This window comes from Lampetra fluviatilis, chromosome 21 (genome assembly GCF_964198595.1).
Source record: "Lampetra fluviatilis chromosome 21, kcLamFluv1.1, whole genome shotgun sequence".
NCBI classification, from domain to species: Eukaryota; Metazoa; Chordata; class Hyperoartia; order Petromyzontiformes; family Petromyzontidae; genus Lampetra; species Lampetra fluviatilis.
In genome coordinates, this window is record NC_136295.1 from 2,116,111 (window position 1) to 2,141,180 (window position 25,070).

The following is a 25,070-nucleotide window of genomic DNA, read 5'->3' on the forward strand; positions in this document are numbered from 1 at the left end:
AGAACCGTGGCAGCGTAGTTGGGCTTGAAATGGGAAAAGATTGCGAAACATATTAAAAAATATCACGCTCTTTGAAAAATAGGCACGCGCCTGGGTGTGGGCCCCATATATTTACCCTGCATACATTTGCAAAAATTTCAAGGCAGTATTATTGAAGACTATAAACGCACAGATTAACAAATGTGCATTTTAACAAGACGAATATATTTGAACTATTTGAATTCGTCCGGCAACGTTTCTGTTAATCGACTGAAAACCAATTTGTTACGTGTCTGAATGGCTGTAATCGATTCAATAAAAAAAATAAACACTCGTCAACAACAGTGCCTGCAAAGAAATATATATAAATAATCGGCGACGTTTCGGGAAATGACCCTTATTTATAGCACATAGTTCATTCTTGTGTAAGGAGCATAAACTATCACGCGAACTCCAGTCATCCTGGCAGCAGCGGCTTTTAGCTGACCATCGAACAAAGATGGCCACCGCATCGCACGCTGTGAGATGCGCTTCTGCGGCCGTCTGGAGCGCTCATCCTTCAGATATTAGGATGCCACTGGGAGCTATGCACTTTTAAGTGTAGGTTGTAAACTCAATTCTTTAGAACTGCTTTTTGTGTTAAGTTTGTTGTTCTTCCCCCGCACCTCCGATGAGCACGGTTGGCTATGTACGGTTCAACATACATGCATAACACGCCGGTGGCATAACCCGGCCAGGTCACATGTTATAGGTCAATACTGTAACCCGATTAGTACTCAAAAAGAGGACTAAACTGTAAAGCATACACCACAATGAGCAACCGTAATTTCCGAGCAGAATGTAACAGCCACAACATTCGAGATGTGAGCTGTTAACCTGAGGATGGGGGGTGTAATTATTCTCCAGCGATACGGCGTAGCCATTTAAATGTTGTGAGATTCCTCTCCAACAACAACAACAACACCGCCGCCAGTGCTGCTGGTAAATTTGGCCACGTTTGATTCACGTGACACTTGTGTTCATTGGCCGTGTCAGGTGGAAGAGGGTTTACGAAACACAACATTTTTACACCACGACCTAATCCAAAAACACAATTATGAATTATAACATTGGTCGTAAAAGCTGAACACCAAACGAATGTCAGCGGTAAAACACAAATCACTCGGCATGACTATGCCACAATAATGCGCAGGGAATAACAATTGGGTTACTTATTACCATGACAGAATTCATGTTGGGCTCCCATTCCAGTCAATGGATATTTAGCACGGGAATCACCCGTAGGTAAACTGCCATTCCTGCAGGAATCATCCATGGTAGATGTGCGGTATTTGGATCTGATTCTTGCAAGAATGGAGAAGCATTCTTTGGTTCTTTCGGTTAAGTCACGTCTAAAGATAAAATAATATATTAAAATAATAGCGACGTTTCGATTGCAACACAAGCAATCATCATCAGGCATAAGAGATATAGCAACAAAAATCTAACTAGAAAACTATAGACAGACATACAAGCAGACAGACATCACAAGGACACACAGAGAGAGGACACATATCGGCACAGAGAGAGGGGTCGTTTTTGTGACGGTCCCTTATATATAGGGAGGGGGGGCGGGGACGGAGAGAGGGAGGGGGCAGAGAAAATTAGCATATCAATGAGTGGACGGCAACGTGTTGCTGCTGCGCAAGTAAGATGACGACGTGGCACGGCACGCAAGCTTGAAAATTAGGAGAAAGACACACTAAAATTAAATAACCTCGCAAAATATCGAAATGTGATGTAATGCAACACAGAGAGTCGGTCAACACACAATTAACGCATAGCCTGGTTGATTACGTATTTCAAAGATTGCTAAGTTAGAATTTAAGTGTGAAAATTCCAAAAAGACGTGACTTAACCGAAAGAACCAAAGAATAATTCCTGCAGTCACGAAAGCTCCAAAAATTAAGAATGGAGAAGCACTAACGGCCACGTGTACATGACAATGAAGAGGTATCAATCACCTGACCGCGACCACATCTCAATACACTGTGCAAATAGGGGTGGGGGGATGTGCACCAGGAGGGGGGCGGGGCGTGGAAGAGAAGAGGGATTTGTGTGAAGGTGCAAATGGAGGCCCTTCTCAGAGAAGAAACGCTCAGCGCCACGGCCCGGGGAGACTATCGTTGACCCTAAAAGTAAATCGAGGAAAGTCCGGACAGTGAGGACACCAGGGGAAGGGTGTAAGCACAACTGATTGCAATACCATTCATGCTATTACTACCAATTCATATGATTTGATCCTAACACTGTGATATTTGTGTCTATATCTTCGAGGATTTCCACGATATAATTGTTATTATGCTGTCACGTACTCCAAGTACAAATACAGATTCTTAAAGAGTTATTCAAATGCAGTTCACTCAACATCAGCCTGCCACGGGTCTTCTTATTGCGCCAACTTTACAATCTAAAACTTTACAAACAAAATATTTCCAAAAAACAAAACGAGCATTTTGCAAAACAGACGACACAGTTATCGATGGCCTTATACCGAATGTTGTGTGACAGGACCGTTATACCGCGGCACCATGAACACCTACGCGCATTTTTCACCAGTTGCTTGGAGAAGGCTTTAGCTCGATGGGAGGGCCCACGATTATCAACACGCACGAGGGGGGGGTGGGGGTTGTGGAGACACTGACCGAGCTGAAGTGCTTCTGGTTTTCCCTGACACGGTGCAGCTCCGGTGTCTCCATCACGGTTTGGTACTTGGACATGGCTCTCTGCGCATGTTCTTTGTATTGTTTCTGTCGGAGCGCAGTCAGGCAAAACGCACGGTGAGCGCTCCACGCTGCCTCGTGTCATTGTGTCCAAGTCAAGTTCCACAGTTTAACACCTAGCAGGAGGCTTTTGCGACAAATATCATCCATAATAAGAGGGTTTTTTTGGGCTAGATCGCGTAAATATAAATGTGTCGTTAAACCCACCACCACCCAACACAGCCAATTAGTAAGGTTTGCCTTACTAATTGGCTGTTACTGGTTCAGTATAGTGGTACGTTGTGGGTTCAACAACACATTTATATTTACGCGATCTAACCCAAAAAACCTCTATTATGGATAAAGTGCCACACATTTAAATTAATGGGAGGGAAATGAAACGTGCATAATGACGCCACCTAAGAATAATTACTGCTCTGCACCAGGAAACCCACTCTGTTTCAGGAGGTTCCTGCATTCGGATGATTGGCCAACACCATATGGGAAGGAATCAGAGGACCCAGAGGAAGTGCAGAACAGGGTAAGAACACACAATGTCCGGAGGCACAGGTGTTACCACTGCCCCACACTGTTGTTGCCTTTTGACGTGGCTGAGTTGTAGTTGTGCTGTCCATTAAAAACCTGACGCTTGATTCATGGCAAAAAAAAGGCTGAAAGGTAATGCTCAAGCATGTCATTGCGTCACTCTCGTGACATCACCGTGACATCACTGAGACATCACCCCAAACATTTAAACATGAACACAGTGTAAACAACGCCGTTATTAAATCACGTGCTTTGGTGGCACGTGTGACCTTGACTCGACGGCCTCCCTTCTTATTAACGACAATTTTAACCTGTGACGGACATCCAAGGACACACGGGTATAGGTAAATATGTACAAGCTCAGCGCTATTAGTTTTGCGGGTTACGTCTCCCTTTAAGAAATGGAATGATGCTGTCAACCGCTGTGCACGTGCGTGTCATGACGGCGTTGGACTGCGTGGCGCACCTGGCTGGTGATGGTCTTGACCTGCTGAGCGTGCAGGATGTCTGGGGTGTCCACGACGGTGGTGTAGCTCCCATCACCCGTCTGATTGTACTTCGCCTGTGAGCAAGTGGAAGGAAAATGGGCGAGGGTAAACAGCTGTAAGTTAACATTGTTAAGCCTACAATGTATCAGAATCTGAACATTTATTAATCCTGGAGAAATCCGATGAGCTATAAAGATATTTTTTCACAGACGTCCAGTAGGGCGGGGCAGAACGTTACAACAACAAACAATACAAAAACACGATAAGAGTGCAACGTTTAGGAAAAATAAGCGAGTCACTAAAATAAATAAATGTACATAAAGTATATAAGATCACATTGCAAAAGTCTATCAATTCCTGCCAGTTTTTCAACAATAAATGCAAGCTTGGGAAAGGCAGAAAAACAACAACAACAGTCCCAGACCACAATAAGATTCCACCAGTCCCTCAATAAAATTGCACATTAATAATAAAATAACATTGGAGAGGGGACTCCATTGCATTCTTTGCACCAGGGCCAATGCCAACCACGCCACTGATGGCGAAGCCCTTTAGCCAAAATCAACCAAGCGTATGCTGATTAATAATCTTCTCTCAATGCAATAGCGTGTTTTGTTAATACTAATTCGAAATAACAATTGGGGTGGATATCTGTCGTGTGAGAATTGCCTGCAGAAACGCTCCTATTTTTTACATATTGTTACCCCGACTTTGTTGATCTCGTCCAAACGATGTCTATGCGTTGTCTCGAGCAAGCGTGGGATCTAATTGATACATTTGTTTGTAAGGATTGTTCATCTCATCGGTGAGTTAAAATAGTACTAATTGGCACGTTAAATGCTTTTGCACGTAACTTGCTTGGCTGTGTCGGGTGGTGGATGGGTTCTAGATCATTATGTGGCCAAATGAGATACCATTGGGCCACGTCAATGTTTCTGCAGCTGATAAATACATTTAAAGTTAAAAAGCAAAAAATCCACTCAGTGGAATAAGCAATAAATAATATAAGGCTGATGAATAGTGAGAAGTCACGGGGAAGACGCCACTCACTGGGCAATGCTTTATAATCCATGTCCAGTGTGGCCAACATTAACATCGTTAAAGTGACTAATACACTTTATTTTATACCTGAACCTCCTGAGACATGCACGGCACAAATAATAAATGAAGCACAGAGCAGACAACAGCGTCTGCTCTGCCTGGACCTCGCATGCCTGCTGTAAATGTGTATAAAGACAAAGATCCCCCATGTAGCCTTAACAGACTGTTGGAGCAAGTGCTGTTAGCGAGGCCCTATGAAGGCCAGCACGGTACTCGAGGGGGTCGTTGGTCGGCACCACACCCGACTGCCTTTGTCTTCCCAGCGGCGATTTTTACACACCACACTAGGTACTCATTTGAGGCCGAGTCGACCTAGGGGATGCCCAGGACCGGTTCAGATATTCGTCACTGGTGTTTGTGGCCGTGACCGGGAATCTAACTCGGATCGCCAGAATCGTAGCGCAGCGTAGCGGCCACCGCTGCCCCACCGCCGCCACCAACAACCACCACTCCCTGGGCTCGTAGTGCAGTTCGCAAACCACTACACTACCACTCCACACTGTGAATTTGTACACACACACACACGTTTTGAATTTAAACAACAAAGGCACGAACCTGGCTTAAGATATCGGTGGCATTCTTCACACGGTGGAAGTCGGGGGTGTCCAGTCCAGTGGTGGTCATCCCTCTGCCTCTGATCTCCGCCTCCATATCCTTCTTGTACTCGCGCTGTGAAGCCAGGGCAGGGGCGACATGCACACAAACCCCACGTACAAAACATGGCAGGATGGTGACACCGGGTTAAAACCCATGGCCGTATTCCCTCCCCATATAAATCGTCGTGTCCCTACGCGTGGTCCCCACTTGGCTGGGGCAGCGAGTCCAAATCCCCCCCCCCACCGCCATCGTACGGTCCTGCCGCACCGAATTTAAGTTGCTGCTCACAGAGTTTCTGTTCCCTTCCAATGGCGATTGGCGTATTGTACCGGGCTCACATTGTGTTGCAATAAAAACAAAATAGTAAGTAATATTTAAAAAAACGTTTTTTAAACACGCTTTTATAAAATGTACGAGTAACGGTAGAACTCCACGTAAGGGACCGCGACCAATTATAGCCAACGTCAGTTGACCGTGGACAATTAGACCAAAGCCGAAACATAACATGTAATAAAGAATGTTTAAAAATATATATTTTATTTTTCATGATAGAATATAGTATTGTCATCAGTATGACATAAGTATACCAGGTTTGCAGTCGATAGCACATTGGGAAGTGAATTAAATTTTAGTTACAAGATTTGAGGCTACAACAACGACAACAACAGAGTGAGTTGAAAGAAAGCGTGTAACAAAAACCCAACGGCTGTGCATGGTGGTGGGAAACGCCGTGGTCATGGCATCACGGCCATAGCCAGCTATGCGGATACAGCATCATAGACTTGGGAAGAATTGCTCTGCACGTGAGAGATTTCGGGTGGGTGGGTAGTGAACTCTAGCAAAGCAGCAGCTGAACATTCACCGGTTCAGGCTGGCGCACGAGGAAGTGTGAGCTCTGGCTCCGCGCCTCCCAAGTGCTCGATCGAACAATGTGCCCATTTTGCAATATGTGCCCTTCATGAATAGTGTATTATTATTCGAGATATACAGAACTCGTATCACAGTTCATGTTGAACTATCTTAAAAAAAATCAGTGTCCAAATCACAGGGTAAAACATGTATCATCCACTCATGACCAAAAGTTTTGTTTTTTTCAAAAACAGCTGCAAATGGCCATCGTTAAGTAACGTGACAACTGGTGAGCTTTAATAAATGGATTTAAGACGAATTGAGGAGTGGCGCTCCACCTCCTTTTCTCACCTGGCTCAGAATATGGGTGGCCGAACGGGCCCTGATCATGTCCGGTGTCACCTCCAGGCCAGTGAGGCCTTTGCCTTTAGTTCCCTCCTCCAGATCCTTCTTGTATTCTTTCTGTCGGGCGAATGCCACACACGGCGCGATGAGCATGGCCAGAAACAGAGGGCGTCATCGCCAATAACCGACGCCAATTCCCACTGAAACAAATTCATTGGAGACGCTGAGATCCTTATCCGTCAGCGGTTGTCATTCACATTTTTTGCCTGATTTGTTTTATGTCATTAACAGACTGTTGTTACATTTTGTTTTAAATGTCTGGTTTACAATGTTGACTCGAACAGGCTTGAGAAATAGATTCACTATCTCAACCTAAATACCGCCTCACAAATCTAAGAGATGAGATATATATTTTACGGAAAACACTTTCATTTAAAACACTTTTTAACAGCATATAATTATAGAGATCTCTGTATAAGCAAGACCCCCAACTGAGCAATCAGTTGATTTCTCTAGTTGCAGAGACATCCACATATGAGTGAAGTGATTCAGTTGCATGCAACCAAGTTGGCGCAACTACTCGCAAAGAGAATGCTAATGGCACACGGTTGCCATGGCACATGTGTAAATACAGCACAGCAAAACCTCTCAAAGCTGGACTCAATTTTAAATGCTTTCCCGAATAAAAAAAAAATCAGACCGGAACATCTTGTGCGCGCTAATTAAGCCACAAAACGCATTCGGATGCGGCATTCTCGAGTGATTCCTAGTGCATCGGTCTACCGTACAGCTGAAAGCTAACCATGTGAGAAATTCAACAACAGGAATTGTCAGACCCATTACCTGGAATATTTACCATTGTAATATATATCACAATGGTCCGACAGCTCTGTCCTAATGACGCTGTCTTTCCAACAGCTCTGTTCTTCACCTGAGGACGGCTGCTTGCGTTGTGGCCGAAACGTCGTGAGAATTTTATTATGTTGAATTTTTATTATTTTATTATTTCCCTTCTACGTGACTTTACCGAAAGAACCAAGAATATGAATCCCTGCAGTCATGAAAGCTTTAAATAAGAATAAATATTACGTAGCCTACCGATTAGCGTGGTTGACTATGGTTGGCTACATACGGTGCGAAAGAAGTTCAACATACATACGTGTGACTTACATTTAAGTGGTACACTTATCTGCTCAGTTATCCGAGTGCTCTATTTTTATCGTATTTATTTTTATTTGACTGTATTTAGCAAAAAACGAAACACTTTAAGTCCATCAGAAAATCTTTTCAGCCGTCATTTGAAACTTTACTGGACATCTGTGGAAAAGAGCTTGATAGCTCATCAGAATTTTCCGGTATAAAGATTTGGATTGTGAGCTCAGCTTTCTTCCTCTGCTTCGTGACGATGGTGAGTGAATAGAATTCAACTGCACAGTAGGCATTTTTAAGGTGTTGATAACTTGTAAACCGTGAGATATTTCATCACCTTCATTGAGTGTAATTAAATGTTTTAGGTGTGAATTATGTGTAAATGTAATACATTTTAACGATTATGTATTTAATTAAATAATGTTTTGGGTATCACAGAAAATCTCCCATTAACCAAAAATCACTGCCCCCAACGAGTCCCACTTCGGGAGGTTTTACTGGCATCAGGTTTTCTAGGGAAATGTACTCAGACTTCTTCATACATTGACCATGGGATGGCAAATAACATTAATGAGATTACGGGTAGGCATGTGGTTATTCAACCAAGCACAACACAGGGTAAACATATTAACAGAAAGCGATATCGGGGATACAAATCGCGATCGTCATTCCAATTTAAGGAGTTGCCATTCAGCAAAAAGCACACGGAGCAAAAAGCGTAAATTGCAAGGTTGAAAAATTCAACAAAAATTATACTTCCCTCCACCAAAAAAACACTCAAAAAAGCTAAAGAAAAAATCATCAGAAAGCAAAAAACAACTGACATTTGCAACGAAATAAAAAAAACTGCAAAAAGGGCAGCGAATCAAAAAGGAAGCCAGCGGAAAAGAGAATGAAGCCAGCAAAACGAAAGTACAGCCAGCCAGCGGTAGCAGCGCAAAGACCAAGCAGTACAAGAAGCCGCGGTGAATCTACCTCATTGACCAGACCACTAGCGTACTTGGCATGCAAGTACGCTGGCGTGAACTCAAGCTCAGACAGGTTCCTGCCCTTCATGCCTTCCTCATAGCCTCGCTTATACTCTTTCTGGAAGGGAGAGGGTGGGGGGGGTGGAAAGGGTGGGGGGGACGTGAAAATACGAAGAGTGTGTCGCAGTGACCGTCATGGAGGAGAAGACGGAAAGCAACGATGAAGGAGACTACGTTTTTAAATGAATGAGTACAAAGTGGTTGAACTTGGGGTGTTAAGTTGTAAGATTCGGTGATTTTGCGCGAAGGTGGAGATGCGTGTGCTGGGTGTTGGGAGGCTATGAAAGCGTTGCACATCATTCATCTCGTCGTGCGGCAGTGGAAAAAAGGGCAGTGCCGATTATGCGGTACAAATTGATGGGTACAAAAGCACACAGTTCAAATTGTATATGTAATTAAAATAACATAATAATAACCTCTATTTTATGAAGTGCCTTTAAATCGGAGTGTCTCAAAAAGCGCTGTACGTAAAAGTTAAGCTTACACTTATGAGCACAGATAAAATCTACACTCGTGAAGACAATCACACAAAAACGGTTTGCAGTGGTTCTCAAAAGATGTGAGCCACCTTAGAAACGTGTCAGAAAATCGACCAAAATATTGCAATATTCTTAGGTTCTTTCGGTAAAGTCACGTAGGTAAAAACATTAAAAAAACATTAAAAAAGTAAAATAAAATAAAAATCACGACTTTTCGGAGGCAACACAAGCTTCCGTCTTCAGGTGGTACCGTCACAGCCACGACAGCTGTATCAAGTAAATGAGAGATTGCAGGAGCTACCACTCCGTTTATATAATGGTTGGAGAAGGTGGTGGGGCAAGGGCCGCATACTTTTTATTAATATGGTAAGGTGAGGCTTAAGACTAAGAATAGACTGCATAACAAAGGTTGAGCCTTTATTATGGAGAGGTGCGGTTTGTGACGCGACCTGGGACAAGGAGACCACCACTAAACATGGTAAAACTGTAATGGTTGTCTGTCAAATAAGATTGGCAAATAAGTGTAGTTAAATCTTTTTTGCATGGTTAATCACATCTTTCCAATGATTACTAAGTTTGTACCCCTCATCACGGTTAAAATTATGTCTGTGTTTGTATATTTGTATGGCTTCGTATACAAACCTTTGATGGTAGCCAGGAGGTTTGCAGAGAACCTTGGTCTCGGAAAATACAATTTCATGAGAGCCCACCGAGTTGTAGCAATGATCGGCAACTCGTGATGACGGTTACAAACTGAGTAATCATTGGAAAGATGTGATTAACCATGCAAAAAAGATTTAACTACACTTATTTGCCAATCTTATTTGACAGACAACCATTACAGTTTTACCATGTTTAGTGGTGGTCTCCTTGTCCCAGGTCGCGTCACAAACCGCACCTCTCCATAACAAAGGCTCAACCTTTGTTATGCAGTCTATTCTTAGTCTTAAGCCTCACCTTACCATATTAATAAAAAGTATGCGGCCCTTGCCCCACCACCTTCTCCAACCATTATATAAACGGAGTGGTAGCTCCTGCAATCTCTCATTTACTTGATACAGCTGTCGTGGCTGTGACAGTACCACCTGAAGACGGAAGCTTGTGTTGCCTCCGAAACGTCGTGATTTTTATTTTATTTTACTTTTTTAATGTTTTTTTAATGTTTTTACCTACGTGACTTTACCGAAAGAACCTAAGAATATGAATCATTGCAGTCACGAAAGCTTCAAATCTAGAATCAAAATATTGCTTTAGTTGAAGAGAAGAGTGTGCATAGAATGTACATGCGTATACTCTATATGTGACGTTCATATGCAAATAATATAGCAATCAAGAAGAAGAAAAAAACAAGAAACAGTTTTTAGAACACAACAGTAAAGATGTCACGCTCACCCAACGTTCCCTTTAGCCTCATCTTTACGCACTATTCATACAATTTTATAATCATATAAGTGCACTGAAAGCAAACATTGCTGTTATATGTAATGCTGATGTAATGCAAGTGGCTGGCTGATCCCTAGATGGCTAATGCCCAAAGCAGGGAATGGACTCCACAGCACTGAGAGCCAAATTTCAGGCCTGGGCATGGATCCAAGGCAAAAAGAGTGGTCAGTGACTGCACAGAACATACATCAGACACATTTGATTTTGCAATTAACTCAGCCTATACTCTGCCTCTGATGAATTAATATCGAGTATGGACATCTCTCAAAAAAACTGGGATGTCCAAGACACTTTTATCAGCTGCTGTAGCACATCAGGTTCACATCATTGACCTGCAGCAGCTAGTCGTGAATAGGCAGACAGATCGAATGCGATTGTGACGAGTCTACTTGCAAAAGGTCATGTTGCGGAGAATGGATTTTACCTCGCTCTGCATTTGCTGCGTCTCCTTGTTTGTGACGTACGTAGGCGTCTCAAAGTCCAACATCCCCTTGCCCTTGTTCTTCTCGTACTCCTCCTTGTACTTGTACTGTGAAAGGGAGAGAGAGCGTGAGAAGCGGGCACAACGCACGCGGTGGAGTGATCCTTCCAGCCCTTGGAGAGTGCCACTCCACCACGGAAGAGGCGGCCATCTTAGCGGCCATGCTGTCGCAAAGATAAACTCCCAGCCAACTCAAGGTCTGGGATTCATTCGAATGAATCAGCACTTGCTTGGCAAGCTTGATGTGAACACCTGCACTCAACAAGAAGAGACGTGGTTCTGTAGGGAAAAAATACGCGAATTAGCCAGCGTGACAAGGATCGGCGTACTTGTGCGAAGCTGGCATCTGCAGCGTTCCCCCCGTTGGTGACTAAATTGTGCAGCTGTTTGGAAGGAAGGACGCGTATTTGTGTGTTCCATGTGAATGCCGCGTATTTGATCCTTTTGGCGGTACCCCGGGGTACCAAATAATACAAAATGGCCGAGGCCATTAAATATTTGATTTCTGGGACACTTTCTTTTCCAGCGGTGTACTTAACTCCGCGACCGGGGTATCAATCAATCCAATATCAGTGCCACTCCGCGATGTCGAAACGCCAAACATTAGCATCAAAAATCCGTTATCGAAAAATTCAACTTTGGAGAGTGCACCGTGCACAGCTCGTCGAGACGAGTCGATTGCCACATCGCTGACCATCAACTGAATAAAAATGACTGCATCACAGACATTATGCGAGAGCCGGGGTACTGCCATAAGGTTCATTTATCAAACACAAACACTCACTTGGACAAGAACCGCAGATATGGCTCACCCCTGAGTAGGATGATGGAGATCAGTTGTCAAAGTGTCAGTAGAGGTGCGATGTAGCCATTTTATAAATGGTTTCAACTTAAGGTTACTGTGATTTAAACAACACTCCTGACATCTGGAAGTATTTGTGTTGTTTAGGTTTATAGTCTGGAACTTGTTTGATGTATTTATTTAAACCCAGAGATCCCTTAAAATATGGACTCATGGCCTAAATTGGGTCTTGCCTGGTTGTAAAGGTTGTATAAGCATACGTTATAATTTCATGCTAAGTAAAACAATAATAATAAAAATCAACCTTACCGAAATGTTCTCCTCAGGAAAGAATGTAATACTTTAACTCTCTCTATGACTAAGTACACAGATGTATTCCATGTAGCACACCTATTTTTATGTTTGTCAAAACAATGTGTAATGGAATTGTTGCATCAGGGTCCATCTTGTTGTTGGCACAACAACAAGAGGGACTCTGTGTTACAACTTGTTATCATGGTCCATGTCCCAGAGCAGACACCGGTACCACCGAAAGTAACAAAAGATTAGTAGTGTAGGACTTGAGAAACACGCGTCACGCGTTGGGTTGAGATGCGTGCACGCGGCGGATAATGAGGGCAAACGGGGACACAGGGCGCGGAGCGACTTACTGTTGTTGTACCAATTAAGGTGGCATGGTAGTTAAGGGGGGCCTGCAGGTGGCCGGGGGTAATCGAGAACGCAGGCTGGTGATTGGACGAGAGGTATGTGTGTCTGAAATTGGCGCCGCGGTGTCTACAACAACAACACCACGTGGGACTGGGGGCGAGTAGCGAAGCTGGGGATGGTCCAATTAATTAAGGGGAATTGGTTCAGGGATAAAGGCGGAGAGCGTGGGGAGAAACGGGAGTTCGTGCCTGGGACGAGTAACGAACGGATGGAGAGACGGAGCAGCGGATAGAGAGAGTATAGTATAAGGTAACAGTGGACAAAGAGAGTATAGTATAAGGTAGCAGTGGACAAAGAGAGTATAGTATAAGGTAACAGTGGACAAAGAGAGTATAGTATAAGGTAGCAGTGGACAAAGAGAGTATAGTATAAGGTAGCAGTGGACAAAGAGTATAGTATAAGGTAACAGTGGACAAAGAGAATACAGAGTATGGTAGCAGTGGATAGAGAGAATACAGATAGAGTAGCAGTGGACGGAGCGAGTACAGTATAGGGTAGCAGCGGAGTAACGGACCTTGGTGGAGAGAGCTACGACGGAGTGGGACGGCAGAGAGAACAAAGAGCGACCGAGCTGGAGAGAGCGAGAGAGCAGAGAGGGAGGTCGCTGGAGGAGAGGAGCAGAGGGTGAGCGAGCGAAGCCAGCGGAGCGAGCGAGCGGAGGGACATTGAGTGATGTTAATGGGGAGTTGTGAGTTGAAGAGTACGGAGGGACATTGAGTGATGCCGACGGAGATGTGAAACTATACGAGTTAATAAAGAACCGAGAAAGACAAAGAAGCTGTCGCGTCAGTACGAGTCCTACAGTAGCACCAATTCATTTTCACTGCCAATACTGGTGAATTATTAAATAACCACACTCATTTCAAATGGTATCACATAATTCAATGTTATTGACCACGTAAAAAAGTGTTGAACCACGAATTGAACAATCATAACGAATACATTACTTTTATAAGGCGACTTTGTACTCGGTACTCAAGGCAATGTACAGGGTGGTCCAGATGCCTTGTGACTACCATTCAATCCTCTAAAATGTAATATTTGTGTAAGGCTTTTTTGTGGATCACCAAATCTCTGGACAACCCTGTACACATCATAACAAAAACGTTACGTCGGCCAAGGGGAGGATAAACTGGGGAGAAATGTAAGAAGGTAATTCAGAGAACAGGGAGCAGGAGAGAGAATACAATGTCACGCTGTATCTGGTGGTACCGACTTCAGATCATAACCTGATCTGGGTTCGTGGACTGAAATGCAACAACAACAAAATTCACACCGCACACGCGCACCGTAGGGAACCGCACGCGAACGCGTGGACGTGCTCACGGGGCAAGGAAGCGAAACGGCGCCGCACGGCACCCGCGCGCACTTGTTACCTGGCTCTGAAGATCAGACGCCTCCTTCAGGTGTATCTGCTCTGGCGAATCGGCCACCAGAATGTAATGTCCTTTATTATCCTCATAGACTTTCTTGTAACAATACTGAGCGGGGGAAGTGGACAATCAGCACATGCACAGTGGTGTCAACCCACGGAGATTAAATGCCGACTCACTCGCGAAACCGTATTTAATCACCCGACAGGTGACCGATACTTCTCGCTGAAGTAAAACTGCAGGTTTCCCTCCCTTTATAATAGATGCGTTCCAAAAAAAGGGTGCGCAAAGTGAAACCCCACGAGACAGCTGCCTGCTGAGTAGCGGATACAGTCCACACAGTACACACGAAGGACTGCGGTGCGGCTCTTGAAATTCGGAAAAAATGGCTCTTCTTGTTATTTTGGTTGCCGACCCCTGACCATGGAAGTCCAGTTCACCATGGAAGTCCCGTTTACCATGGAAGTCCCGTTTACCATGGAAGTCCAGTTCACCATGGAAGTTCAGTTCACCATGGAAGTCCAGTTTACCATGGAAGTCCAGTTCACCATGGAATTCCAATTTACCATGGAAGTCCAGTTAACCATGGAAGTCCTGTTTACCATGGAAGTGCAGTTTACCATGGAATTCCAGTTCACCATGGAAGTCCCGTTTACCATGGAAGTCCAGTTCACCATGGAAGTCCCGTTTACCATGGAAGTCCAGTTTACCATGGAATTCCAGTTCACCATGGAAGTCCAGTTCACCATGGAAGTCCAGTTTACCATGGAAGTCCAGTTCACCATGGAATTCCAGTTTACCATGGGACAGGGGTTGGAAACCTGCGGCATTGGAGCCGCATGAGGCGCATTAAGAACTACCTCATGACGTTATTTATTAAGCACCGCCGTCTCGTATTCACCACATGCATTGCAGCTCTTGATTATATTGAGTTTTTTTTTACCGAATTATGAAAAATGACTTATTGTTATTTTGATTGCCGACCCCTGGCATATCCGGCATCTGGGTGAATTCAAACCGCAATAGAGCAAATTTTGGGTAGAAATAGATTAGCCGCATATAGGCAAAATTGCGCAAACCAAACCTGCATAAAGCGAAGGAAACCTGTAATGCCATTCAAACAATAAGGTAATTAACCTACTACTGTATTACTCATATTAATAAATACATTACTGTGGTGCACAAGTAAAAATGTCGTCTCTCCAATGACTCAACCTTGAAGCCACATCACTCTGCCCATGTTCACTTTACTGTGGCACAACTTCTTAAAATGTAATTCCTGCAACTCTATTTGCCATGAGCTATATGAATCCTAAACATTGACAACTTAAGTTTACGTAAAATGTTTCTGTCCAGAAACTTCATTTAGTTTTGACAATTAACCTCATTATACCTCCTCATGGGTGACTCAAACTGGTCTCCCACTGACTTTCTTACCAACAAAACATCCTCTCCTTGCTTTAAAAATCTCTCACGGCCTTCCCTCATGGCCTGCTTGAGAATGTGTTAACCGTCACTCTGGTACCATTTCTATTTCACGTTCTCAGCCGACCGCCATAGCTGACTGGTGACTGAGCGGCAGCCAGAGAGGGCTCCACCATGGAGACAGAGCGACGCTCATGGCCACCAACACCAGCGATAATTTATCTGAACAGATCCTGAGCCTCCCCTAGGTTGACTCGGCCTCAAATGAGTACCTGGTGCGGTGTATAAAACATTGCTACTGGGGAGACAACGGCGGCCGTCCACCTGCTTGTGTGCCGTGCCGGCCTTCATAGGTGCTCGCTAACAGCACTTACCACAAAAGTCTGTTAAGGCTACACAACAAACTTTGATGAATGGTGAAGGCTTTTGGGAGGCCTATATCCAGCAGTCGATAGAACGTGGATAATATTCATGACTATCAACATTGTCAGCATCATCATGAGATGTCTTCTCCTCGGCACACTGAATGGTCTTTTCTTTGCTGCACATATATCTGACCTGTTAATCTCGACTGAAGTTGTCTTGTCTGTATAGAATGGCTGATCCTGTATTCAAGTAAGCCGCTTATTGTGACAATCATATATACACCAGTATTATTTTTTTTATCTTTCTCCTTATGTACCGTGTCCTTTTCCAAAGACGTGGGCGATCATGGCCTACTTCCATTTAGCTCTGTCCATATTACTCAAGAGTTTTGTATCAGACACTCACAGTTGCATTCAATTGTTCGTTTTACTTTTGTAATTTAAAATAGGCATTTTGCTTATTCAGCCTTATAATTATATAAGGCGTGGCAACACTGCTTCATCCTCACAACGTGTATCTGTTACTCCTATAGACATGTCTACTGTGATGGTCATTGATTGTAACTGTATATAAAAACCGAGCTGAAAACAATGAAACGGATGAGGACACAAACACGGAACCTTTTAGAGAGAAAACGTAGGGTTAATGGTTCGTTGTTAAAGTGCACAAGCCGAGACATTAGTCGAATTGAGAAAGTCAGTCTTGAAGTGCACTTGCCGAGTACGGGAAAAGCAAATTGAGTTATGCAACGTGTGGTGCTTGTTGTTACTGTTGTCACCTTAAACTAAATTATACAAAGATAAAATAGCAAGGTGGAAAACAGTGGTGTGCATGACGGGGAAATGTCAGAACAGCGACGTCTGATAAAACTGTGAAGTGGAAAAACGTTGGGGTGAGGTTGCATCCAGAAGGGGGTGTTGTATGGGCACACGGGGTTATTTGAGTCCAGACTCCAGGTGTGTGTATGGCACCGTCTCTTATGCACACCCTTCCCAACGCAGCGTTTACAGCGATCGGCATCGTGCATTTGGCGGCAGCACCACTGCATGCAGCACAATGAGGTGCACTCCTCGCTGCCTCAGTCTTCATCCACCAAGAATGTGTAACTGTGATTTTTTTGGAAATCAATCAATCAAAACTTGATTTCTTCAAGGGCGCCTTTTCTTAAACCAAGGCCCCTGTACACAAACTATTATTCAAAGCCTCCTTTACGCAAACGTTAATCCAGCAACCCTTGGTGCAATCGTGAGTAGAGTAATCAGTGGTCTGGCAAATAATGTGAAACAGAGGGGTGCCATGAGGATCAAAAGCTGCTATCAAGATGTAACTTGAGTTATTTTGTTATGTTGCCAATTTTTCCCCCCAATGTGTGATAATTGTGCCATGACAAAGAGAACGTGCATCCCACATGCCACACGACGGCTCATTGGAAGTGATTTTTCACAGGACTTGCGAAAAATCCTTGACACGTGAGGAGGCACACCCTCCCACAGGCTCTGCTGTGAGATAATTTATTTAGTGTGACAGAGCTGCAGTGTAGCCATAATCAAGGGCAAGCCAAATGTTACTCTGTGTGTGTGTGATGGCTTCTGTGCAGTCGTTGGTGACCAGGCCGAGGCCAATTCACCTAATGCACTTGAGAACCCTGTTTTAAACGAGGGTGGCTGAAAGCCAGGCTTCACCCACGGTCTTAGTGGTGCCAGCCTCAACGCTCTGAGCCACTCAGGCACCTCCAACGTACACCGTGAGTTCTACATGGTGTGCTGTTTGTTCTTATGCATTCGGAGTTGATCTCGCAGTTTATGTGAGAGTGTTTTTTTTAAAGACACACACCTTTACAAAGGCTCTTTCATTCTCTGCAAATGTATGCTTAATTGTTGAAGCAACAGAAAAGTATTGGTCACGTGCCGTGGCATACCGTTGTTTTAGTGATTGTAGCCAGGTGGGTTATGTACAAAACAACAAAAGCACAAATGATTATTTTCATCTCCGAGAGGAAACCATAGACGTTTCAGCCAGCTAGCCCTCCTCAGGAATAACCATGGAAAACGAGGTTGATCTCACTCTGCAATCGAGGTTACACAGACTATCACAGTTGCTATGGAGGTGTGCATTTTGATTAGATTGCCCTCTTGTTTAATGTCAGGCAAGGGCTCTGAACAATCGCCAGTGAAGTGACCCTCGGTTGATGGAGGACAATGGAGCGGTGGGTGAGTTTTGGTCATTAAAACATGGCTTTGTAGATCAGCAAGTACGGTTCACTTTCCCACCGCTCGGAGAGATTTTTCTCACAACACCAGCTTGGCTCAAGCTGGGCGGACACACACTCTTACTGTCTACGAATGTGAACATTAATTCTCCTTCGAAACAGTTTCTCACGGGGCATTTACACCCACCAGGCTCCTGAAATAAATCTTGTCAGGCTCGGGAGCAAGAGCACATCACAAGGTCTCGTTGGATTTGCTTATTAAAATCGGTTTGCTCTTTGGTTATCAGAGTCAAAGCAAACGACTATGAAATAGACATCACACGTGACATCACATTAGGGAAGAAACCCAGGAAAAGAGACCGCAAATCTACTTTTGGTGTCCCTTCAAAAGGCCTCTTTTCAGCCAATACGCATTGATTTACATTTCTCTCTGCAAGGTAGATGGCCACATGGCTCAGCGGAACAGCGAGCAGCTCACAATCGGAAGATTCTGAGTAAAATTTTGGCTGGGAGTTGACTCAGTCCATCACCCCACTGCAGTCGATAAAATGACTACCAGTTTGTGGGAAAGGAGTTGTCCTAAGGATAAACTTTCCCTCACCATAAGAATGTGGAATTTCAATGACTTGACTCAGTGCTGTAACCAGGAGATGAGCACTGCCAAAGTACTCATTCGAGCAAGGCGGATTATTAATATTTAGTATCAAATGAGTTTCTACAATAGTATTTGGGCAATAATTGTTAACCGGACTGAGAACTTAAACTCAATAAAGTTTAAATCTTGACTTAAAGCTTTCGTGACTGCAGGAATTTAGATTCTTTGGGTCTTTCGGTAAAGTTACGTAGATAGGTTAAAAAAATAATTTAAACTACGACGTTTTGATCGCAACACAAGTGGTCGTCATCAGGTGAATGACGACCGCTTGTGTTGCGATCGAAACGTCCTAGTTTTTTTAATAATTCTTTTGAACCTATCTACGTTACTTTACCGAAAGACCCAAAGAATATCAATAAAGTTTATGTTACCTCTCTCATGCGGTCCACCTGGGCTTCACACTCAGAAACTTAACAGATCTGGGCAAGTGCTCTGACACAGCCAATAGCTGACTGCATTCACAAGCTTGAGCACATTCAACCGTGAGCACCTGGACTGGAACGAACCTGGGCGAGGAATATTTTACTTCAACGCTACTGAGGAGCATGGTCAGATCCAAACTTGTATGGGACAAAATCTAAGGAAACTTATCTGACCCAAATGTAACGTTGCAACGTAAACAAAATTATAATGATGCCCACGTTGACAAGTGTAGCTTTTTTAGTGAATTGGAATGGTCTTGGAAGTTTCCAGACATCCATTCTGTCAAAACACGTATATAACGACCATGATTTTAATCATCAGCCTATTGGCTTTCCAAACCAATATTATCTAGCAGTCTTTATGCTAGAAAATTCTGTATGGGTTTTGCCTTTCTGGGTCTCATCAGCAGAGACAGGCTTATTAAACAATAGGCCAATGACTATAGAACATTATATTTGTATGTGGAGACAGAATGTAAGTCTATTTATAAATGTTATTGCCCACAATGATCTACAGTACTCAATGATGAGTCTCTAAGATAGCAATTGTTTATAACGGTGTTTCACATCTACGTAACCTTTTATACATTTCCTTCGGAAGACTAACCAGCTGAAACATCAATTCTACATTCCCATCTGGGTGAGAAACATAATTCCTTCTCAATTATTGTCCATCAACACGCTCTACATAATAGCAGTGACCATTATGCACAGCCATCTTGTCCGTGAATTCTCCTTGGCTTTGGGGCAAAGCGATCCATGAGTAGCAGTGTTCACCATGGATCCCAACAGATTCACAGTGAAGATGACCAGAAGGGGAATAAAAACACAACAAAAAAATCCATCCTGGCTGTGATATCATTGACAGCAAGAAGTCCTAACGAGCAACATCGGCTGGGCCCTGTGGGGTAATGCACGATGCATATACCACTGGGATGTGATGCGCAAGCAGTCCGTGAGCGATGATGACTGGCGCTGTTAATTCAAGCGCGCACCAAAGGACACTCCTCATAAACTTACTAGGATGTCACCACAAATCATTCACATGCCGGCCAGGTGGCTCGGCGGGAAGAGCGAGCGGCTCGCAATCGTTCATCCGGGGGTTAGTAAAATTAATACCATTTTGTCGGGAAGTCAACTGTGGTTGAGAAACTCGCCCCCCCCCCACCACTGGGAGCTATGCACTTTTAAATAATCTAAATTAAAAACTCATTTCTTTAGAACTGCTTTTTGTGTCTAGTTTGTTGTCTTTCCCCTGCACCTCCGGTGAGCACGGTTGGCTACGTACAGTGTAAAAGAAGCTCAACATACACACATCCTTGAGAAGGGAATAACTTTCACATATCTCATCCACAGAGTGCCAAGGTTAGAACAAAGACAGTACTAAACGTGTGCTGCGGTCTACAATATCACAGGCAGGAGGATTTCCACTTCACTACGGGCACGACGTGTCACAAGTGGTTAGGCGCGACGAGTGTAAGACACCCAGCAGAGTCCTGTGACCGCATAGTTGTGGATGTGTACAGCGATTTCTTTAGCGAACAGACAAGACGACGCTTACCTCACTGGCCAGCTTGCTGGTGCCCGTCACGTGCTGAATGAGCAGCGAGTCGGCACAAGCCGGGTTGTGCATCTTCTTCAGGTCCTCCTTGTACTTCACCTGTGGTGTGCGCGGAGTGAACGGCAGCAAGGTTCACGGCAGCGGTAACGACAAGAGCAGCAGTAGTGCGGTGGAAATAGAAGAGCGATGGGGCATCGACTGTCCCGCCGATGAGCGGGTGAACGGATTGGGGTGAATCAGTAAATCGGGGGTCATTAATCAACCTGGCTGATGCACGTTGATTCAACACCGACAGCCATAGTTTGCGTTGGCTAGATGGGTTGCTTTGAGCTCTCACCTCGCTGGCAAGCGATGTGGCGTCTTTGGCTGTCTTGTATGTGGGCATTTCCTTCATGTCTCCAGTCTGTTTCTGTCCCTTCACCTCTTTGTCAAACTTCTCCTTATATTTCAGCTGTGGGGAGAAGACGTTTTAGCAAAGACAGGAACGTCTGCCTCAAGAAACAACACTATCAGAGAATTTTTATGACCAAGAAAAATCATTTTTTACCAACTAATCTCCTTGCATTTTCTTGCTCTCCAACATATTTACTGACATTGATAACACCGTCTCAATGGCTCACATCCCAGATAATAGCGGCATTTTCAGAGGCAGAATCTAACAAGGCACATTTACACCCCAGCTGCTGGTTGCGGCTTACAAAGATAGGCCTTAATTGCCATCACAACTAAACGACGCAAAGCTACGAACCAGCACAGCTCAAACAATTAAAACTGGGCAGTGGCGCTCACATCACTGGACAGCGTCACCATCTTCTTGAGGTGCCTCATCATGGGCGTATCGTACGATGCTGCTCCGTGTCCTCTCAGCTTCTGCTTGGTGTACTCCACCTGGTTATCGCCGCATCACGACCACACACGAACGATGCAATTAAACAGGGGAAGAGAAATGCCACTGTCAGTACAAGCTTTTGGGGCCATGCCGATTGCAGCAACGCAACCAAAACTACGGACCACCGAATAAAAATCACTGTAGCATGTGCTGCTTTAACGAAGGAGGAACGACAAAAAATACATGAACCCTCTCTTGAAGTCCTCTTGTGGCCAGCAGAGCTCGACATTGAGCATTTTAACTCAAGAGATAATATTGCCATCGGACGCAAGAATAAAACGGGGCCCACGCTGCTAATGGTGGACAATCACCGGATGAAATCGCTTCACCGCTGTCATAGTGGAGCTGACATTTTGGGCATTAGCCCTCCACGGGCAAGTGCTGAGAACAGTTGGAAACGTGTTTGTAGGGAGCGTGGTGTTGTAAGTTCACGTACTCCTCCAACTCTCCGGCCTTCAGGCTCGCCAAGCACGCCGGCGACCTCATCACCATGGTCAGTGTGCCTCACAGTTGTGATTGACACGTGTGTAAATATGTGTAAGTGTGTATGTAGAGACAAAGGCGGCCGGGGGTGATGCTGGCCACCCACCCCCTCGTGTGCCGTGCCAGCCTTCATAGCTGCTCGCTAACAGCACTTGCCCCAACCGTCTGTTAAGGCTATGAGGGGGGATCTTTATCTTTGTTTGTGGGTGCCGAGCGTTTTACAGCGGACGGACCTGGCTCGTCAACTTTGACACCTCCTTGGCCAGCTCGATGTCAGGACGTCCCACCATGGCGCTTGGGTGAGCTTTCTCCTCCTTGGCCTTTGCCCTGTACTCGATCTAAAGCAGAAAACAACATACATAACGTCATCGCCGTCGCAAACGTCGGCAATAACAGTCGCACAGCGACGAATGTTGCGCTGACAGGGGCCTACCTAGCTTTGGGTAAGTTCAATTTATTTCTTAACTGTTCGTGAACATTTGACGTATTAGTACATTTAATAAGGTGCATGATGAATGCTTATGAATGCGTCAATGGTGGCATGTGCTCATATGTGGTTGAAAACACCAGCTGTGCATGGGATTTGTCGTTAGAAAGTAATTTTACGGTTTAGGAAATAAGCCACATGAGGTTCGGTTAGTTTTGTCACAATTTTTTTTTATTCTAGTTTTAGAACCATTTCCAAGAAATGAAGCCTCTGATTTTTTTTACGAGCCTAAAATATATTCTGCTATGTTTCAACTTACTACAATGCTAACAAGATGTTGTATGCGAATTCAGAAATCTGGTTATTTTACACTGAACAGAAAACCATACTTTAACCTTATACATTAGCTCTCCATGACCATTAAACTTGCGTGCTTTCCATGACACCACGCATTCTATCATTAACGTGCAGGCTACACACCCATCAATGCGGATACATTGCGTTCTATTGTGTCTGATTTATTAATTGCAATGTACATTTATGCATATAAATGTGAATACTGCAGATGTGCACGTGTCTCACATCGCTGATCAGCTTTGCTGCCTGCTTGGCCTTCAGAATGTCAGGACGGTCAGCCACAGATGTGTAGGGCAACTTGGACTTGGCATCTTTCTTGTAGCTCAGCTGTAACCAAGGAGCAGCACAGCACAAGCATCCTTTAAAACGTCATGTTAACAGGAGGGTAGCATGCCAGAAGGGGCGCATCCGCTGAGGAAATGTGAGCAATGAAATCAGCTCATGCCCAGGAGCCGGATAGACTGCTGCATCACCCGCGCGGGATGGTGATGCTGTGGGAAAGCATTCATCCAGCAGCAGATAGATAATGGACGATGGTGAGTCGTACAAAATCGAGTACGTCACATCAGTCGAATATAGAAATCAAATAACGTGCAACACAATGTTTAAAGAAACAATAAATATAGTAATACCTGAGGATTTCACAGTGGCAAACATTTTTACACATTTGTGCAGATTTGTTGATGGACCCAAATATTCGCGGGCATAGTTACCACTCTTAGTCATGCTCTTAGGCACGCTACCAAGGAGTCTGAGGTCGTGCCACAATGAGACCGCAGCTTGGTAGGTGGACTCCAATGCACACCAGCAGTGCCCCAGCGCATTGTCACAAAACAGGTTTCAAAATCTACGTAAGCCAGCGACTATGTATGTACTGTATGTATTTTTGTCCGCAGAATTCCTCCAAGACCACTCCGCAAAGTTCAACGAATGAGGTGCCATCTTAAAGCGTATCAGATGTAGTTTACGTGAACGAAGTCGATGCTCTGAAGAAGTAACTGACCTTTGCCTGATAAAGTCGGCTAATCCATTATACAATTTACAATGGACTGATCAATGTCACGAGGCCTTGTTTCACAATCACACAATGGATAGGCACGTGCCTTCATGGAAGGGCAAGGGGATATTTGTGGGAAGCTCCCTTCAAGCAACGTGTCACCATTGAACCTCAATGGGCTTCCCACTGGGTTTCTACGGAGTGCGTGGTCAACATTGGTAGCAGAAGTGAGCCGTCACCAATGCACAAGACACCACCAGAATACAGATGAAATCAAAAGGCAAAAGTGATTTCCTGCAGCAGTGCTTATCTCCCTTTTATAGTCCTGAGCCAGCGGTGTAAATTCTACATTACTAATGCGGGGGCGATTCGATCCAAAGGACAACCACTCTTGATTTCCCCCGCAAAGCAGCAGAGTGCTCATTTTATCAACCGTGAGGGGACTACATGTCGAGTCAACCCCCCTCCCACCCAACCAAGCCGCTCACTCGACCATTGCGCCACGTGGCCGGTGGTTGACATCTGCTCTGGTTGTTGCTCTGGTTAGAGCTGCTACAGGTACCGCCAGCTCTCTCGGCGACAAGAGGTGAGGCACGTGCGCGCTGTGTGCGTGTGTGTGCGGGGCGCAGCGTGTGGGTACAGCGCGACAGCTTACGTTGCTCTGCTTCCTGGCGACGTCCACGGCGTGCGCCACGTCAGGCGGCGCCACCATCATGGCGTAGTTCGACTTCCCCTTCTCCTTCTCAAACTTCTCCTTGTACGTATTCTGTGGCGCGCATACGGAAACGCAAAAGCGAGAGGATCACCACACGCAGCGGCGCTAGCGAGCACAGAAGCGAGTGTGCACGCACCCACGCCCAAGCAGCGTTGTCTACCCAGTGCTCGGTTCGTGGGCACGGATAACCGAGTCTTTGTCCCACTGAAATCCACATATACACCGGCGTTGACTCTCAAAAAAACGTATTTCCCCTAAGCGCCGTGACAAGGCCACAATCTACAAACGCGAACGTAGATGCAGCCATAGCAACGGCTGTGCCACTCACATGACTCTGCATCTTGGACACCTCCTTGATGTGCACCGTCTCCCGTGTCTCAGGCATGTGCGTAAACGAAGCCTTCGGCAGGATCTTCGCGCTCAACGCCTTGTATTTATTCTGGTTTCGGAGCAAG

At 44.8% G+C, this 25,070-nt stretch overlaps 1 protein-coding gene across 1 annotated transcript in view; it reads right to left on the bottom strand.

Moving 5' to 3' along the window:
• NEB (nebulin) overlaps window positions 1–25,070 on the bottom strand; it is a 210,937-nt gene that overhangs the window by 24,385 nt on the left and 161,482 nt on the right. Inside the window, exons 119-132 of the mRNA XM_078865795.1 lie at window positions 24,944–25,054; window positions 24,556–24,666; window positions 23,129–23,230; window positions 22,353–22,457; window positions 21,537–21,635; window positions 21,085–21,198; window positions 20,748–20,846; window positions 14,113–14,217; window positions 11,170–11,274; window positions 8,771–8,881; window positions 6,653–6,763; window positions 5,411–5,524; window positions 3,733–3,828; window positions 2,664–2,768 (exon numbers count right to left, since the gene is read on the bottom strand). Coding sequence (XP_078721921.1) covers window positions 2,664–2,768; window positions 3,733–3,828; window positions 5,411–5,524; window positions 6,653–6,763; window positions 8,771–8,881; window positions 11,170–11,274; window positions 14,113–14,217; window positions 20,748–20,846; window positions 21,085–21,198; window positions 21,537–21,635; window positions 22,353–22,457; window positions 23,129–23,230; window positions 24,556–24,666; window positions 24,944–25,054 — 1,488 coding nt within the window. The remainder of the gene's footprint in view (window positions 1–2,663; window positions 2,769–3,732; window positions 3,829–5,410; window positions 5,525–6,652; window positions 6,764–8,770; window positions 8,882–11,169; window positions 11,275–14,112; window positions 14,218–20,747; window positions 20,847–21,084; window positions 21,199–21,536; window positions 21,636–22,352; window positions 22,458–23,128; window positions 23,231–24,555; window positions 24,667–24,943; window positions 25,055–25,070) is intronic.